The sequence below is a fragment of the Bufo gargarizans genome, chromosome 6 (assembly GCF_014858855.1).
Source record: "Bufo gargarizans isolate SCDJY-AF-19 chromosome 6, ASM1485885v1, whole genome shotgun sequence".
NCBI classification, from domain to species: Eukaryota; Metazoa; Chordata; class Amphibia; order Anura; family Bufonidae; genus Bufo; species Bufo gargarizans.
In genome coordinates, this window is record NC_058085.1 from 49,724,047 (window position 1) to 49,742,025 (window position 17,979).

The 17,979-nt window shown below is 45.8% G+C and overlaps 1 protein-coding gene across 2 annotated transcripts in view; it reads right to left on the reverse strand.

Moving 5' to 3' along the window:
• Nucleotides 1–4,436: 4,436 nt before the first annotated feature.
• The window catches only part of SDK2 (sidekick cell adhesion molecule 2), a 601,666-nt gene continuing 588,123 nt past the window's right edge, over nucleotides 4,437–17,979 (reverse strand). For both annotated transcript variants that reach the window (XM_044299247.1, XM_044299246.1), the window contains one exon: nucleotides 4,437–6,803. In XM_044299247.1, coding sequence (XP_044155182.1) covers nucleotides 6,453–6,803 — 351 coding nt within the window. In that variant the 3' untranslated portion in view covers nucleotides 4,437–6,452. The remainder of the gene's footprint in view (nucleotides 6,804–17,979) is intronic.

Here is a 17,979-nt window from a genome sequence, read left to right on the forward strand (position 1 = left end):
TAAGAAATAATACAACTGAGCATCACTGGTCTAGAAGATTACCTAGTGTAACGAACAGGAACATTTAATAGTTTGTGATTTCTGTAAAAAATAAAATTAAGTAAAAAAATTACAGAAAATTAAAGCACTGTTGTCTGCACACACAGGACACAAAAAAAGTGAAATATTCTTTGCAGAAGTGTAAAATCATAACTGGAATTGTAATAAAAAAAAAAGGCAAAAGTGCAACCAAATAGGAAGTGGATTTCATTGGCCAATCCAGTACATTAGTCAAAGCTGAAAACAAAAACATAATACCATAACCAGACGGGCTGTGACCTGTAATATTATTCCTGTGATTTCTGATAATGATTTTACATTTACAGAGTCATTTAGTGACATAAAATTGCATTTGTGTTGATCATGCAGCAACAAAGCCAAAGGTATACAGCACAAAATCCCAATGTAATAAATCAAAGTGATAAAAAAAAGTTCTATGGATTAGAATGATTGGAAAAATTCAAATATGAACGGGTAGGTGGGGGATTAAAAAAAAAAAATCTAAAACTTTCCTATTTAGTTTCAGGTAAATGGTCCAAAACTGGTGGCTGCGCTGACCCTTATAATATTTGGTGCTTATGGCGTACATGCGGAAGCTGAGCCGTGGTTACAGCTCGGATCCTGGATCGGTTTCTTTTCCTATATAACCATACTCTTTGCGGATCAATGATCCCTGTGAAATATTTTTGAAACTTTTTGATTCTCTTGTAGACACACCAGCTTACAGTAAATATTTTTTAGATGCACATGACCGTCCGCAAACCGTGGATCTTTAAAACATGGATACTGGCTGTGTACATGCTGTCATAATTTTTTTTAATCTATAGAAATGTCCTATCCTTTTCCGCAGGTCGGACATATGGATGCAGACAGCATGCCGCGTGTTATCCTCATTTTTTGTTGCCCCATTGAAATTAATGGTTTTGCATCCGATCCGCTAAAAATGCAGAACATAAATACAGTTGTGTGCATGGGCCCTTAATATTAAGTGAGAAAATCTTTGGATAATGTTGAAGTATAAAGGCGGGTTTTACACTGACCAATTGTTGGGCCGATTATGGGGAAGGGCGTTACCACGAACACTTGTTCTAGTTTACAGGTCCATGTAAATGTGCTGCCAATCATCTGATGAATAGGCAAAAGCCATCGCTCATCCCCATACAGTGGAGGTGATCGTTGCACGGAAATGACGAGTAGGCAATTATTGGGAAGAAACGGTCCCTTCCTGTTCAGTCAGCATACTTTTATGAGGTTTAGGCATTTGTTAGCCAAACTGCGAAGCTGCAGGAGGACTTAGCTTAGAACAGGGATGCTCAACCTGCGGCCCTCCAGCTGTTGTAAAATTACAACTCCCACCATGCCCTGCTGTAGCACAATAGCTGTGGGCTGTCCGGGCATGCTGGGAGTTGTAGTTTTGCAACAGCTGGAGGTTGAGCATCCCTGGCTAAGACTATGGGTGTATCTACTGTTTGGTAAACCTCTAGTAGGGGACATGTGGCCTCCGAGTAGGATAAACCGGGATGAGGTTTGGTCATCCAGACCAGTGGTGGTGGTGGTGACGCCCAACAAAGTGACCGCTCTTACATGGCTAATTGTGGGAGCAGTCTATTAAGAATCGGGTGTGTTGTCAGGGAAGCATCTTCCTGTTTTTGGTGCCCTAATAACAACCATATGCAGGCTCTATTGCTCTGCCGAAGAGGTATTCATCTTGTGAAACTGCAACTTCCATTTTGATTGGCCCGCTGGGTATTGTCAGAAACCAGTACTTTACACCCTAGCGTTTCACAGCCGCCATCTTGTCAGTCTTCACAATGAAGGACAAACTGTTTGCTCTATCTGATTAGATTGGCCAGACAATACGGCAATTAGTCCTTAATTAATGAATGAATGGGGAGGGGATTCGAACCACATTAAACTTGCCCCCACTAATTAAACTAATGGATATTTCATCCTCCTCCTTTTTAGTTCTTCTTTCGGCAGAAGATATTAACCCTTACACTGTCGGGGATGTAGCAGAATGTTCAAAAATGCTCAAAAATGTGAAGCTGGTTCACACAGTCCCTGCAAAACGAGCATGATTTGCATATTCAATAGTAAAAGATCATTTTGATGCATCTCATCTAGAACTTGTTGTTTTTTGTTGCGTTCTAAAGGGAACATGTCCTCCAGTAAAGCTCCTTGCAGGTTGGCACATTCCTAAAATGCTGAATTAGTGGGCACAATTTTTTTTTTTTTCTCTAAACAGCTCCTCGGAACAGTTTGTTATACGATCCCTTCTCCTGAGCTGCTCAGCAGAGGAGGAGTCACATAGACTCTGCAGCCTCAGGGGTGGGGCTTACACGTTGACCACTGACCGCAGTTCTCTCTATACTAGTTTAATTTGAGCCTACGTTCTGCTTATGCTCTCATTGAAAGGTAATTCGTCCATTGATAGGTAGAAATACATTCTAAAAGGCCTCGCAACACACTACACTGTTCTACAGTAGATAGCAATGATGCAATCCTTCCTACGATATGCCATCATGGCTGAGCAGCCTGACAGTAATACACACTTATACTGTATGTAGTATATGCAAGTGCCAGAGAGTAGTGTGTAGTGAGACAATGCCCTTCCTAGGCAGTTCTGCAAACGGCAGAAACCAGTCCAGCTCACAGGACCATTTTAAATTCCTGGAGAACCCCTTGAATCCTGATAATTTGGTATAGTTGTAGATCATGCATAGAAGCAGCCATATTTTATGATATTTTCTATACAAAGTGCAAGGACATTAAGGGTCAATGAGGTTATGACGCATCTGGTAAAAATCATAATGAATGTTGACGGACAAAAAATTTAAACCAGCACCAGAACAGAAGAACAAAAAGTTACGTGTAAGGCCGAAGGTCATGTATATGACGCTACAACGACTAGTTCTGTATGTGATCCTCTGCGTACTGTACAATATCTACTCCATCATATCACTGTAGTCACCTTACTATTGTCCCTTACTATTTCTAAGTCTGCACCTGACCATAGGCTGAAGATGAGCGCCAGTCAAAAGTGGCCCCTGTCCCTCCCATTAACATGAACGTTTGGCTCTGCCGAATGTTCATGTAGTTTCAATGGAGGGAAAAGAGGTAATGACCACTGGCGCAGAAAAAAAAAAAAAAAGGATCAACCTAAAAAAAATTCCAATCAGCCAAACCTCTGATGATATGAGAGGCGGGCAGTGCCCATTATATTCTGTATAGGTTAATCTACTGCAACCTCATCACCAAAGGCATGCACAGGGGGTGAGCGCGGGGTTGTCCTAATACTGGAAGATCTGCAGACCATTTATACCGCTGGAAGGGGGGGATATCAGGGTGACGCCCCCTCATTACACTAACAGAAGATGGGATGTACTATTATAAATAGGATAAAAAAAAAATAACAATAATAATTTGATATATTCTGGACGCCCCGGTCACCACCATCTGCTCAGCAAACATGTTAAAGGCAATCCAATCCACAAAGTGGCATTCACTTAAACCTATTTCTATGCCAAGCAATTTTTTTAATTTTCCATGATAATAACTGGCCACTGTCAACACCCAAAATACTGTCCATAAGGCCGAAAACACACATGCAAGGGAGTTTGTCACCTAATATGAGCCTTTAAGACCGCCCAGATCAGGTTATAGACTCCTGTGCCCTCATTACAATAGTACCTTTATTTGTGCTGTCCTTTGTGCGGGCCAGAGGGGTGAAATAGGTGTGGTTTTCTGGGCACATCGCCGAGGGGCATGGGCACTTGCTGCAGTAACGCCGCCCCTGGGCACTTGTCGAACCTCATTAGCATCAGTTTAAAAAGTCTTTTTTGGACGATTTCGGCGAGGGACAGCACAAATAAAGGTACCATTGTAATGTGGGCAAAGGAGTCTATAACCTGAACTAAGTGGTCTAGGGTGACAGACTCCCTTTCATGAGCAGCAAGATAATAGATCGTCTTTAATTTATACCGCCACTTCTTTTCGAATCCTCTTCTGGCTTTGGCTCCAAAAAATTTCATTAAAGAACTGCATACATGTTTCAGGCCCCAGGACTTATTCACACGTCTGTGACACGTCTTCCGCAGCACACAGATCCACTGAATTCTGTGTTAGGGCCCTTGCACACGACCGTATACCCTCCGAGGTATACCGTCCATGAGCGGGCCATATGTCCCGCAGCGGCATTGATCGTGCGCACGGGAGCGCACAGCATCAAAGATTACCATGATGCTGTGGAGGTCAGCCCGACGTGCACAGCATCATTGTAATCTATGATACTGTGCGCTCCCGTGCGCACGATCAATGCCGCTGCGGGACATATGGCCCGCTCATGGTCGGTATACCTCGGAGGGTATACGGTCGTGTGCAAGGGCCCTTACTTTAATATTTTTCTCAAAATCTTGGGAGCACGCACTATTCGGGTCTCTTGTTTGTGCGCTGCGCTCATTCTATTCAACGAGTCAGTGAAAACCAAAGACATCACAGGGATGTCATCCACATGTGGTCCGTTATCACTGATCCAATGTGTAGAAAATGAATAAAAGGTTTATTTTAAACGGGTAGGGATGGGTGAATAGGCCCTTGCACTGTCCTGTCAGTAAGACTGACAGGAGGACTCCGCAAAGATACAAAGGGGGGGATTTATCACTGGCAGTATGCCAGTTTTTCTGACCTACTTTTATGCAGTTTGTTACTTTTTAATTTTATGCCACTCTCACCAATCGGGATTTGATAGGAGGGGCATGACACATTTGCTATAATTTATGCCAGAAAATGGGTTAAACTGCTTTTTCCGCACAAACACTGCCAAATGATGCACCAAATTGTTTAAGAATCCTGTTCCTGTTAATTTGGCGCATTTTACTCCAGCAATCTTATTGTTAAGACTGGCGTATGAAATATCAGTTTAAATAAATCCGTCCCAATGTCTACTACTTGTTACACCTGGCAAACAGCATCACTTTCACAGTCAAAATGGCGTTATATGCAGATTATTACCCTCTCCATCCTAGAGATGCTATCTAGATCTGTCATCTATAGGACTGCTGTAAATCTTTCCTATGATGTCATTTCACCCATTCACAACCCAAACACTACCATCACCACAAGCCTTTTTTCGAGTAACACTGTTAAATTAGGTGTAATTCTGCAATGAAGGGGGTTGACAAACTCAACATCTTTGGGTTAAAGGGAAGCACTGTTGGGGCCCATGAGAAGGAACCTTGGATTTGTAAGATCCCCTTCTACCAGACGTTAGGTGGCTTCCATATCGGTCAACAGAACAGGACTCTTCTGGTCATGGTGGAGGGCCCCAGCCTCCAATGACATTAAAACCAGTTTGTCGGTAAAACTCCTCTTTACTAGAAAGGACGTACACAATGAAGAGGGGTGCTGGCTCATGACACCATGAACCCCCCTCCATCGAGGGAGAGGTTGGTCTTGAACATCATGACCCCCAATTCTTTTTGCAGAACAGGGGGATTCTCCTCGCCCTTGTAGCCAACAAAGTAGACAGTCCATGGGTCCATAGCACCTGCAGGGGCAACCACTACTGTACCTACACCCTTGTCTAGTAGCAAATATGCATCTGTACAAATAACCATTAACCCTTGGAAAACTCGGACTCCTGTACAGCCAGGAGTATATCGATGGACACATGACTGAACCATGGATACATGTGGACTACAAGGTCAATATGATATAGGATGCATTTAATGTAATTTCCTGCTCCTTCAGTATTTGAAGGCTCTTGCCTACCAAGGGTTGTACCCTGGCTGGTAGCTACAAGTTGCTTAGAAATGTGTTACTGTTGGCACCTTCCCCCCACAATTGAAATCTATGTAATTTGGATGTAGCCCTGGTGCCATCTTTGAAACCCTTGGCTCCAGTAATGGCATATTGTACACCAACACCCAGTGTCCCCATGGCACTTGTAAGCTTCCATATTGTCCTCCATCCAACTGTATGAAGTTGAGGGGGAGAGTATGGTCCTCAGGCAAACTGCTGTAAATGCCATCTTCAGTCCAGAGAGCACAGCGCACTTCATCACCAGCTATAAACGAAGGTGCTCTAAAGCAACAGCAGCTATTTTATGACAACAGGCCCCATGGTCCTCGATGAGGATGAAGGTTTCCTTGGTTCACTGCATCCATCGTTTTTGATTTTTTTTTTTCTTTTTTTTTTTTTTTGCACCCAAAAACCTTTGGAATATTATACATAACCGAAGCAGCAAAATGAAGATCTCAATTCGCAACTGATTGTCTCCAACACAGTCTCCTCCCTATTCATATATATATGTATATGCATATATACACACACACATACCTTTTTATATATAATATAGATTTATCTGCTTCTTCAAAGTTAAAGAAACCATGGTAAAATGATGCAAGGGTTTGTCATCAAACGAAGGAGGAAAAGCCAGCGATTGGGGCGCGGGATGATGGGGCGAGGCTGCTGGGGGGCCGGTATATGGGGTTTTGCTGGGTCGGAAGGGTCGGAGGCTGCTGAGGGGTTGGAGTCCGGCTGGATTTGGGCCTATACAGGCTGCCTTGTTGACTGCTGTTGCTGTTGGGTATCATACAGTGTTCAGAGTCCTCCGGCTCGTCTGTATAATTGTAGGCATGTACCCTGGAGATGCCTTTCTGCTGACGTCGCCATGAGTTGTAGTAAGTGGGGTCACTGATGTAATGGTTGACAAAGGAATGGGTTTTCGGCTGGGTCTGGTCCACTTCATATTCGCTGTCACTCCCCTGCATCAAATACAAAGCAAAAAGCACAGGTTAGCAGCACTAAAGACTCCTGACCAGGGGTGCACCTAGCCTTTCTGCTGCCTGAGGCAATAACTGAAACGGCGCCCCTCCCCCCTTTTAAAGCCAATTTTTTAACCTAACCTCTTTGCCACAATGAAAGTGCTCATTGCCCATGGCCCTTCTGCTGCCCCCTTTTGCCCCTACCTGGTGCTGCCTGAGGCGATCGCCTCAGCTGGCCTCATTGGTGGTGCACCCCTGCCCATGACTATTCATCGTTTCCTTTTATACCTATTTTATCCAATTTTATACAAACGTCACCCAACTTTCCCATACTCCTGAAGGTTACCTCTACCTTGTCTCTAGTTTCGGAGACATTCGAGGTGACTGGTCTTATGCACTATATACATTTGTTGACATGTGCAGACTGGAACACACCTGGAATAGCTGGAATGAAAACAGGATCTGGACTGGTATCAGGAAGATCAACCCTGAGAGCGATCCACAAGCAGATACCTGCAGAGAACCCCGAGCAGTAATCCTGCTGCCCCTATCCTGCAAGCCAAGGATTTAACCCCGTGCAAGGGATTCTGTCCCCCCCGCTGCCTGTTTGCCTCGGATGACAAGGTGCGGCTTGTTTACCCTGTCAGCTCGTAGAGAATAGTGGCGTTCCCATAGTGATCGCATTTTACACTGGCAGAACACCGCGGCCTGGCAGCTCTGACAGGCGACCAACAATGCCCGCTCCTGAATGAATATGTCTAATCCATCACTTTGTCAAGACGCATGGCGTGCCCTGTCAGGAATATCTCTCCTACTGGGTCCTGTTGTATTTGTTCTAATAAAATAACAGTGCAAACTGGTATTTTTCAGCCCGATCTGCAACATCTGGGGTTCAGAAATCAATTAATGGCAATAGCGATGACTGAAACTGTACATAGAAGTCTACACCACGTTGGCTGAGCCCACCATCAGACCATCTAATGTGTATGGGGAGCTCTCGATCCTAACCCTGTCAGGGGAGAGAGGGTGCGAGGTCAGGTTTGTGTGTGCAGTTTTGGGAGCCGTATCTGTCCTTTATACTTTCCACTCCTGATTTTGGCTTCCAAAACTGCATGCAAAAACCTGTGTGGTCCTACCCTGAAGGATCAGGCGTGTTGCCTTTTAGCATCTGACCCTTGTTTTCTTGGGGAGATCAGCCACCTCCAGAGGTTTCTGGCAGCAGCTTTCTCCTCTCTCCCCATGCCGAGCTGATTGTGTATGTGTATGGGGGCTATTAACTCCATTATGGAAACTGCACACATTGCGGACTATGTGTGGTTATTCCGTGCAGATTTCTGTGCCGAAAAACCTCAGCAAAGTGAATGAGATTTGACAAATTGGGTTGCTCATGGCCCTTGGAAATTTTCCAAAATGGACAACGCCTCTAGGCAACACGCACACAGGAATGTCAGTTTTCAGATTGTCTGGATTTGCATGTGCTGCGTTTCCACAATAAATACTCAGCAAAATCGGCATGCCTTGTACGTAGATGTTACAGATTTCACCCTACACTTCATGTGAAATCCTCAATGCTGTAAGAACTGACATGCTGCCGATTTGAAAATACGCTCCGCAGGTCAATTTCTGAAGGGAAATGTTTTGCAAAATGTAGCTGACTTTTTAGGAGTCAACGCCCCCGTTGCTCCTAGAGGCTCATTTGCATATAATAAAACATTATTTTTCTCAGTAATGCGGACACATATGAACATGGGACCAACACAGATGCCTTCAGCTGCCAAGTGCACATTTAACAGGTCAGCCAGTTTTATAGGTGCAAAACTGCTGACAGATGCCCTTTAACTGCCCATTGATTATAATGGGAATCTGCACAGATTTTTTCAACATACAGACTGGGAATCTACATCATGGAAAATAAAAGAATAAGAGAATGAGCATGTTCACTCCAGGCACAGAAACCAGCTGCCCGTGAAACAGCTTCTTTCAATGGGGATAAATCCGCAAGCAGATCCGCAGCATGTAAACTGAAAATCTTGGGTAGAAAGAAAAAATTCCTACAGTGGATTTTTCTAACATGTATTTTCTGCCATGTGAACATACCCTTGAATGCCTGGTTCTGGATCCAAAAAGTGAAGCATGATCCACCACCTACCAACCCAGAATGAAACATTTTCAATAAGTAGATATAGATATATTCATTATACACTCACCTAAAGAATTATTAGGAACACCATACTAATACGGTGTTGGACCCCCTTTTGCCTTCAGAACTGCCTTAATTCTACGTGGCATTGATTCAACAAGGTGCTGATAGCATTCTTTAGAAATGTTGGCCCATATTGATAGGATAGCATCTTGCAGTTGATGAAGATTTGAGAGATGCACATCCAGGGCACGAAGCTCCCGTTCCACCACATCCCAAAGATGCTCTATTGGGTTGAGATCTGGTGACTGTGGGGCCATTTTAGTACAGTGAACTCATTGTCATGTTCAAGAAACCAATTTGAAATGATTCGAGCTTTGTGACATGGTGCATTATCCTGCTGGAAGTAGCCATCAGAGGATGGGTACATGGTGGTCATGAAGGGATGTACAAGGTCAGAAACAATGCTCAGGTAGCCCGTGGCATTTAAACAATGGCCAATTTGCACAAAGGGGCCTAAAGTGTGCCCAGAAAACATCCCCCACACCATTACACCACCACCACCAGCCTGCACAGTGGTAACAAGGCATGATGGATACATGTTCTCATTCTGTTTACGCCAAATTCGGACTCTACCATTTGAATGCCTCAACAGAAATCGAGACTCATCAGACCAGGCAACATTTTTCCAGTCTTTAACAGTCCAATTTTGGTGAGCTTGTGCAAATTGTAGCCTCTTTTTCCTATTTGTAGTGGAGATGAGTGGTACCCGGTGGGGTCTTCTGCTGTTGTAGCCCATCCGCCTCAAGGTTGTGCGTGTTGTGGCTTCACAAATGCTTTGCTGCATACCTTGGTTGTAACGAGTGGTTATTTCAGTCAACGTTGCTCTTCTATCAGCTTGAATCAGTCGGCCATTCTCCTCTGACCTCCAGCATCCACAAGGCATTTTCGCCCAAAGGACTGCCGCATACTGGATGTTTTTCCCTTTTCAGACCATTCTTTGTAAACCCTAGAAATGGTTGTGCGTGAAAATCCCAGTAACTGAGCAGATTGTGAAATACTCAGACCGGCTCGTCTGGCACCAACAACCATGCCATGCTCAAAATTGCTTAAATCACCTTTCTTTCCTATTCTGACATTCAGTTTGGAGTTCAGGAGATTATCTTGACCAGGACCACAACCCTACATGCATTCAAGCAACTGCCATGTGATTGGTTGACTAGATAATCGCATTAATGAGAAAAAGAACAGGTGTTCCTAATAATTCTTTAGGTGAGTGTATATGCCCATCCGTCTACCATGATGATTGTATTGTGGGCCTTGTATATTACTGCATTACATTTAGGTGGCAGAGGGCCCAGGTGGTCCCCCAGAAATGAAAGAGGAGTCAAAACTTCTTGGTCTCTACTGCTACAAGACTATGTAAAACAAGGACCTGGGTTGCGTTGCCTGGAACTATTGCTTGTATAATGATCATAGGTCAGGCTATGGTATCTTACTCTATGCCAACAAGGCAAGACAAGTGCCAGAGTTCTTCCTGCTGATATTTACTTTGGACCTCGGACATGCTTTGTGACTTTGCTCCTTAGTCTTGGGCTTAGGAGCCTCGCACAAGGGGAAGTTTTCGGTTCCTGAGTATGCTAATGGTGAATAGGGAATTTTGATCCAATTCCATAATCAAGCATGCCGGACCATCTGGTTTTAGGGTCAGCGGTAGTTGGCCATAGGTTCATTTCATCTTAGCAGCCAGGGCATTACAGTATGAAGACCACCATCACAAAACATGTTGGTCCTCAGCACCAGACTCCAAACCCATCCCTATTTCGCATAACCCTACGGCAGGTTGTTTCACCCTGGTTGCTCACATTGTAGTGTGCTTAGGTAGAAGGATAGTTGCTTTAATTCTCGCCATCCAGTGGGAGCAGTGATGGTGCTCATCCAACCTGGCCATGTGCAGGGGAGGACAGGGAACTTAAAGTGGCCCTGGAAAAAAACTAGAAGTGGCCCCATGTTATAGGCAGGCAAAATTGACAAAAGGCAGGACAACACAAGTAGGCGGGTCAGCAATACAACAGTGTAGCACAGAATACTGCCTCAGCAGAACCAAATACCACAGTGCAGCACAGAATACTGCCCCAGCAGAACCAAATACCACAGTGCAGCACAAAATACTGCCCCAGTAGAACCAAATACCACAGTGCAGCACAGAATACTGCCCCAGCAGAACCAAATACCACATTGCAGCACAGAATACTGCCCCAGCAGAACCAGATACCACAGTGCAGCACAAAATACTGCCCCAGCAGAACCAAATACCAGAGTGCAGCACAGAATACTGCACCAGCAGAACCTAATACCACAGTGCAGCACAGAATACTGCCCCTGCAGAACCTAATACCACAGTGCAGCACAGAATACTGCCCCAGGAGAACCAGATACCACAGTGCAGCACAGAATACTGCCCCAGCAGAACCAAATACCACAGTGCAGCACAGAATACTGCCCCAGCAGAACCAAATACCACAGTGCAGCACAGAATACCACCCCAGCAGAACTAGATACCACATTGCAGCACAGAATACTGCCTCCGCAGAACCAAATACCACAGTGCAACACAGAATACTGCCCCAGGAGAACCAGATACCACAGTGCAGCACAGAATACTGCACCAGCAGAACCTAATACCACAGTGCAGCTCAGAATACTGCACCAGCAGAACCTAATACCATAGTGCAGCACAGAATACTGCCCCAGCAGAACCAAATACCACAGTGCAGCACAGAATACTGCACCAGCAGAACCTAATACCACAGTGCAGCTCAGAATACTGCACCAGCAGAACCTAATACCACAGTGCAGCACAGAATACTGCCCCAGCAGAACCAAATACCACAGTGCAGCTCAGAATACTTCCCCAGCAGAACCAGATCCCACAGTGCAGCACAGAATACTGCCCCAGCAGAACCTAATTCCACAGTTCAGCACAGAATACTGCCCCAGCAGAACCAGATCCCACAGTGCAGCACAGAATACTGCCTCAGCAGAACCAAATACCACAGTGCAGCACAGAATACTGCCCCAGCAGAACCAAATACCACAGTACAGAACAGAATACTGCCCCAGCAGAACCAGATACCACAGTGCAGCACAGAATACTGCCTCAGCAGAACCAAATACCACAGTGCAGCACAGAATACTGCCCCAGCAGAACCAAATACCACAGTGCAGCACAGAATACTGCCTCAGCAGAACCAGATACCACAGTGCAGCACAGAATACTGCCCCAGCAGAACCAGATACCAGAGTGCAGCACATAATACTGCCCCAGCAGAACCAAATACCACAGTGTAGCACAGAATACTGCCCCAGCAGAATAAAATACCACAGTGCAGCACAGAATACCACCCCAGCAGAACTAGATACCACAGTGCAGCACAGAATACTGCCCCAGCAGAACCAAATACCACAGTGCAGCACAGAATACTGCCCCAGCAGAACCAGATACCATAGTGCAGCACAGAATACTTCCCCAGCAGAACAAGATCCCATAGTGCAGCACAGAATACTGCCCCAGCAGAACCAGATACCACAGTGCAGCACAGAATACTGCCCCAGCAGAACTAAATACCACAGTGCAGCACAGAATACTGCCCCAGCAGAACCAAATACCACAGCGCAGCACAGAATACCACCCCAGCAGAACTAGATACCACAGTGCAGCACAGAATACTGCCCCAGCAGAACCAGATACCACAGTGCAGCACAGAATACTGCCCCAGCAGAACCAAATACCATAGTGCAGCACAGAATACTGCCCCAGCAGAACCAAATACCACAGTGCAGCACAGAATACTGCACCAGCAGAACCTAATACCACAGTGCAGCTCAGAATACTGCACCAGCAGAACCTAATACCACAGTGCAGCACAGAATACTGCCCCAGCAGAACCAAATACCACAGTGCAGCTCAGAATACTGCCCCAGCAGAACCAAATACCACAGTGCAGCACAGAATACCACCCCAGCAGAACTAGATACCACATTGCAGCACAGAATACTGCCTCCGCAGAACCAAATACCACAGTGCAACACAGAATACTGCCCCAGGAGAACCAGATACCACAGTGCAGCACAGAATACTGCACCAGCAGAACCTAATACCACAGTGCAGCTCAGAATACTGCACCAGCAGAACCTAATACCATAGTGCAGCACAGAATACTGCCCCAGCAGAACCAAATACCACAGTGCAGCACAGAATACTGCACCAGCAGAACCTAATACCACAGTGCAGCTCAGAATACTGCACCAGCAGAACCTAATACCACAGTGCAGCACAGAATACTGCCCCAGCAGAACCAAATACCACAGTGCAGCTCAGAATACTTCCCCAGCAGAACCAGATCCCACAGTGCAGCACAGAATACTGCCCCAGCAGAACCTAATTCCACAGTTCAGCACAGAATACTGCCCCAGCAGAACCAGATCCCACAGTGCAGCACAGAATACTGCCTCAGCAGAACCAAATACCACAGTGCAGCACAGAATACTGCCCCAGCAGAACCAAATACCACAGTACAGAACAGAATACTGCCCCAGCAGAACCAGATACCACAGTGCAGCACAGAATACTGCCTCAGCAGAACCAAATACCACAGTGCAGCACAGAATACTGCCCCAGCAGAACCAAATACCACAGTGCAGCACAGAATACTGCCTCAGCAGAACCAGATACCACAGTGCAGCACAGAATACTGCCCCAGCAGAACCAGATACCAGAGTGCAGCACATAATACTGCCCCAGCAGAACCAAATACCACAGTGTAGCACAGAATACTGCCCCAGCAGAATAAAATACCACAGTGCAGCACAGAATACCACCCCAGCAGAACTAGATACCACAGTGCAGCACAGAATACTGCCCCAGCAGAACCAAATACCACAGTGCAGCACAGAATACTGCCCCAGCAGAACCAGATACCATAGTGCAGCACAGAATACTTCCCCAGCAGAACAAGATCCCATAGTGCAGCACAGAATACTGCCCCAGCAGAACCAGATACCACAGTGCAGCACAGAATACTGCCCCAGCAGAACTAAATACCACAGTGCAGCACAGAATACTGCCCCAGCAGAACCAAATACCACAGCGCAGCACAGAATACCACCCCAGCAGAACTAGATACCACAGTGCAGCACAGAATACTGCCCCAGCAGAACCAGATACCACAGTGCAGCACAGAATACTGCCCCAGCAGAACCAAATACCATAGTGCAGCACAGAATACTGCCCCAGCAGAACCAAATACCACAGTGCAGCACAGAATACTGCACCAGCAGAACCTAATACCACAGTGCAGCTCAGAATACTGCACCAGCAGAACCTAATACCACAGTGCAGCACAGAATACTGCCCCAGCAGAACCAAATACCACAGTGCAGCTCAGAATACTTCCCCAGCAGAACCAGATCCCACAGTGCAGCACAGAATACTGCCCCAGCAGAACCTAATTCCACAGTTCAGCACAGAATACTGCCCCAGCAGAACCAGATCCCACCGTGCAGCACAGAATACTGCCTCAGCAGAACCAAATACCACAGTGCAGCACAGAATACTGCCCCAGCAGAACCAAATACCACAGTACAGAACAGAATACTGCCCCAGCAGAACCAGATACCACAGTGCAGCACAGAATACTGCCTCAGCAGAACCAAATGCCACAGTGCAGCACAGAATACTGCCCCAGCAGAACCAAATACCACAGTGCAGCACAGAATACTGCCTCAGCAGAACCAGATACCACAGTGCAGCACAGAATACTGCCCCAGCAGAACCAGATACCAGAGTGCAGCACATAATACTGCCCCAGCAGAACCAAATACCACAGTGTAGCACAGAATACTGCCCCAGCAGAATAAAATACCACAGTGCAGCACAGAATACCACCCCAGCAGAACTAGATACCACAGTGCAGCACAGAATACTGCCCCAGCAGAACCAAATACCACAGCGCAGCACAGAATACTGCCCCAGCAGAACCAGATACCACAGTGCAGCACAGAATACTTCCCCAGCAGAACAAGATCCCATAGTGCAGCACAGAATACTGCCCCAGCAGAACCAGATACCACAGTGCAGCACAGAATACTGCCCCAGCAGAACTAAATACCACAGTGCAGCACAGAATACTGCCCCAGCAGAACCAAATACCACAGCGCAGCACAGAATACCACCCCAGCAGAACTAGATACCACAGTGCAGCACAGAATACTGCCCCAACAGAACCAGATACCACAGTGCAGCACAGAATACTGTCCCAGCAGAACCAGATACCACAGTGCAGCACAGAATACTGCCCCAGCAGAACCAGATACCACAGTGCAGCACAGAATACTGTCCCAGCAGAACCAGATACCACAGTGCAGCACAGAATACTGCCCCAGCAGAACCAAATACCACAGTGCAGCACAGAATACTGCCCCAGCAGAACCAAATACCACAGTGCAGCACAGAATGCTGCCCCAGCAGAACCAAATACCACAGTGCAGCACAGAATACTGCCCCAGCAGAACCAGATACCACAGTGCAGCACAGAATACCACCCCAGCAGAACTAGATACCACAGTGCAGCACAAATTACCGCCCCAGCAGGACCGGAGCGGTGGGGAGCAGGTAAATATTCATCTTCATTTTTACAGACGTAGGCTGGTGGCACTTGCAAAAAAAAAAATCAAAATTCCTGGTGAACCGTTTTAACGTTGGTGGTGTGTATGGGACTGGATGGCTGAATGTGACATATGCATGTACAGACATCAGTTTAGGCATTGGGTAGGTCAATAATTGTCCATAAATGTTGCAAACGCACTTTTATTGACAAGTAAATAGCAAATCACTGGGTTGTACGAGACGTCCCCAGGCAAAGGGATTCCAGAGGAGCGTTCTGCAGCCATGAAGCAGTTAAAATAAACCGTACTGGATGACGAGACACGCTAGTTTTCTCTGTCTCTTTGTATTTGGCTCTGAGGTGAGACGTTCACATCCTCCAGCGCCCCAGAGAAATATTCCAGTGACTGCAGGTTTTCTCGGTCGCACAGCTCTATTTCCTGGGTCAGCTTCTTGCTTATTGTGTATCGCAGGTCCGGACACACCCTGCACAACGTGCGCTCATGCCAGGAAACTCCCTTTAACCTCAAAAGATTGCCTTTCACGGTGACAATTGCGGTCATTGTGTCGCAACTGAAATCGATATCTCCTATCTGGAGCAGTGTGTTCTGGATCTACATATCTGGCTCCTCGTCGCCAGTTCGCCATTATCTCTCCTCAGGTCCACAGACCGCCACTGTGCATTTTATTTCTGTTTCCGTTCCATTTTTGCGATTTCCGTATACTGAACCATTCATTTCAATGTGCATTCCGTTTCCGTATTTCCAATCCGCTAAAAGAAAGAACTTGTCCTATTATTGTCCACTTTACGGACAAGGATAGGACTGTTCTATTAGGGGCCAGCTGTTCCGTTCCACAAAATACGGAAAGCACACCGACGTCATCCGTATTTTTTTGCAGATCCGTTTTTTGCGGACCACAAAATACATACGGCCGTGTGCAAGAGGCCTCAGGGTGGAGTGATATAACATAGACAAGTCCTATCAATGTGTGCTGTTAGGGCATATGAGCGACGTAGGGAGGAGGTCTGCTGCTAGGGACCCCCCTGTCTATGACCCAGAATGGAGAACCGCTCTGGCAGACTCACGTCACCCTTGTATTACATCGATAGCTACTGTGTAAAACGAAGTTTCTTCTGTATAGGACATGTTCTACCTTTTTTGCGGAAAGGACATATGGATGCGGAAAGCAAAAAGATCATCCATGCGCTTTCTGCTTCTGTGTGTCTGTTTGGCAAAAAGGTAGAATATGTACGCAAAATGAAGAACACGGACCCATTGAAGTAAATGGGTCTGCGAAAGACAAAAGGAAGACGCCACACGGACCGCTTCCATATTTTGATGGACACTGTTGATCACATGTGCACTCTCGCTTATGTTTATATTTGTTTAAATGGTTGTCATAGTAACTGATGTATTCACTGTGATTTGGCGAGCTATTTAAATGGGATTATGTTGCTTGTATGCTCACAGTTTGAGAAAGGCACATAGCGTGACGAAACACGTCACTAATATGTGGCAGTAAACAGAGTAATATTATTACTGACAGCGAGTGCCGATCCTCCTTTACTCCTATCTTCACGGGACGCCAGCCCTAGGATACGCGCACTTACCGTTGTGCCGATCGATATATGGTACATATCGCAAAACGGACACAGTCGTATGCACAAAGCCTTAATTATTGTAAATGTTTTTATGGGTACAGGGGGATTATGCATATAGTCATTGGTCAGACCCAGTCAAGGCCAGAAAGAGAAATCTATTTGTTAGGGCGGGTTCGCATTAGCTTTGCTAATTCCGTTATAGTGTTCCGTTATAACGTTATATAATGGAATTTTTAGGATGGAATGCAAAACGGAACCCTTTAGGTTTGCTCCGTCCTAATACATTTCTATGGGCACAAATAACCGTTCAATTTTTTTTCCGTTATGCATGACGGAAAAAACAGAACTGTTATATGTGCCCCTAGAGAAATATTTGGATGGTGCAAAACGGAATGCCTCTTAAAGGGTTCAGTTTTTCATTCTGTCCTAAAATTCAGTTATAACAGAACTAGAAAAGCTAATGCGAACCTGCTCTTATGCTTCCTTCATATGTGGCCAATTTTGGCAAACTTTCTGTGACTGAAAATCTGTTCCATTCATCTCAATGGGGTTGTTTGGTGGGAGGCACATAGGGGGTCATTTATCAAGGCACTTGCGTCTATTTTAGGAGCTGGCGTCCTTTTCACCAGTAACATGGATGGACTGCCTCAGATAAGCCTCATTTATCATGAGGTGCACGCTTCGTCATAAATTAGGCTAATCCTTTGGCAGCGCAAGGGGAAACAAAGACCGGTGTGTGTGAAAATGTAAATCTGCCCCATAGATTTCA